Here is a 1,864-nt window from a genome sequence, read left to right as displayed (position 1 = left end):
AAACCCCCAAACAATCAACAACAACACCAAATAAACAGACCAAAATAAAACAACAGAACACAGAAACAAAAAAACCGCAAAAAACCGCAAAAAAACCCCAACCCATCATCCCCAAGAAACCAAATATGACCTGGGAAGTATCCGGGGCTGGCGCGGCCGATGTAGAAGTAGATGAGCAGGAACACGGTGAGCTCGATGAGGGCAAAGATCCACTGGATAGTGAACATGATGATCAGACAGATCAGGGTCTGTGGAGAGAACAATGTGGAAGATAACCCTCAGCGTAGAATCAGAAACACATGTAACCCCCCCCCCCTCTTTATATCTCTTCCTTCTCCCATTAGTGAATCCTTCCCTTCTCTTCCTGAATCTCCACCCCCTCCCTGAATCCCACCGCCCTTCTGAATCCCTTCCTTCCCCTCAGTGGATCCCCTTCTCTCTATATCCACTCTCACCCCCTCCCTCCTTCCTTCCCCTGTAACCCCCCTCCCCTGTGTTAACCCTATCCTTATGTCGTGTTTTACTATCGTATCCATTCGACGTGGGGAACTCTGGGCCACCACTTAACCGTATCCGTGCGTCGTGTTTTACTATCGTATCCATACGACGTGGGGAACTCTGTGCCACCACTTTACCCTATCCTTATGTCGTGTTTTACTATCGTATCCATTCGACGTGGGGAACTCTGGGCCACCACTTAACCGTATCCGTATGTCGTGTTTTACTATCGTATCCATACGACGTGGGAAACTCTGTGCCACGACTTTCTAAAGAGGAAATTTATTCGTTTATCCGATCCGTATGCTTTGCATAGCAGTCTGTCAAAACGATTTTTTGAGAAATACTAAAAGTTTCAAAGAGATCTTCGTACTAGAAATATTCTAAAATGAGAAGAATACAACCCCGGGGGTACAAAATATCCCAGGGCGTACGGCGTACGGATAGGGTTAACCAAAAGTTCTGTGTTGCCTCACCCCAAACAGCGAGAGCCATCTGTTACACAGCATGGAGTACCAAGAACGCGGCTGTTTTGTGATCTCTGTGTTCGGGGTTCGCTTCACGCCTGTGGGGACCAGAGAAAAAAACAAGTTTTACTTTACTTCTGACACAAGCTGCACCGACTCACGTACTCACACTTATATGTCACAAATGCACTCACAAATACACTACTCACCCTTACATGTACACTCACTCACACACTCACAAATACACTGCTCACCCATACATGTACACTCACTCACACACTCACAAATACACTGCTCACCCATACAGGTACACTCATCCATACCCTCACTCACTCACTCCCTCACAAATATAGAAGCTAAATGGTTAAAAAGACAACACAATTTTCTCGTACAAAACCAAAATATTCTGACACCACAATAGTAATATATAGACACACAGATGTATTCTGCTGTCCAAAAGTAGAGCAAAGTAACTGTACTGTACATTTCAAGATTTTGAGAAAATATCCCCAAAACTTATGATGCTCATTACTAAGATAAGTGACATACATAACTTTACCGACCACTTTGACAAACTACTATTTTGGATGTTGATACGTTTTCTTGACTTTAAGTACCACAAAAAAGATATAAGTCAAGACTAGTGTGACAAACCAACAGAACAAAAACAATAGCAAGAAAACCGTCCTCAATTTGCGAGATACGTCACTCTGCCTTTAACACAAAAGGGAAACAGGAAAGACTAGAGTAACAAATCGATAGAACACAAACTATAGCATAGAAACCTCCTCAATTTGTCAGATCTGTTGCTCTGCCATAGAACAGCAATATCTCTCCCCTATCCTCCTTCCAAACTAAATAACTCTAAAATAAAAAAAGTAAATGAAGAATAACTCCCC

The 1,864-nt window shown here is 43.0% G+C and overlaps 1 protein-coding gene across 1 annotated transcript; it reads right to left on the bottom strand.

Annotated features, from left to right (window-relative positions):
* Positions 1–130: 130 nt before the first annotated feature.
* LOC106012216 (solute carrier family 12 member 8) lies at positions 131–1,144 on the bottom strand (the record flags this gene model as incomplete). The annotated part of the gene is given in 2 exon segments (XM_013084420.2): positions 131–248; positions 975–1,144. Coding segments are annotated over 2 exon segments (151 nt in total), but the record flags the coding sequence as incomplete, so codon positions are not given.
* Between the last annotated feature and the right edge of the window lie 720 nt (positions 1,145–1,864).

The sequence above is a fragment of the Aplysia californica genome, unplaced genomic scaffold (genome assembly GCF_000002075.1).
Source record: "Aplysia californica isolate F4 #8 unplaced genomic scaffold, AplCal3.0 scaffold00292, whole genome shotgun sequence".
Classification (NCBI taxonomy): Eukaryota; Metazoa; Mollusca; class Gastropoda; order Aplysiida; family Aplysiidae; genus Aplysia; species Aplysia californica.
This window is presented reverse-complemented; position numbering and strand designations above follow the sequence as displayed.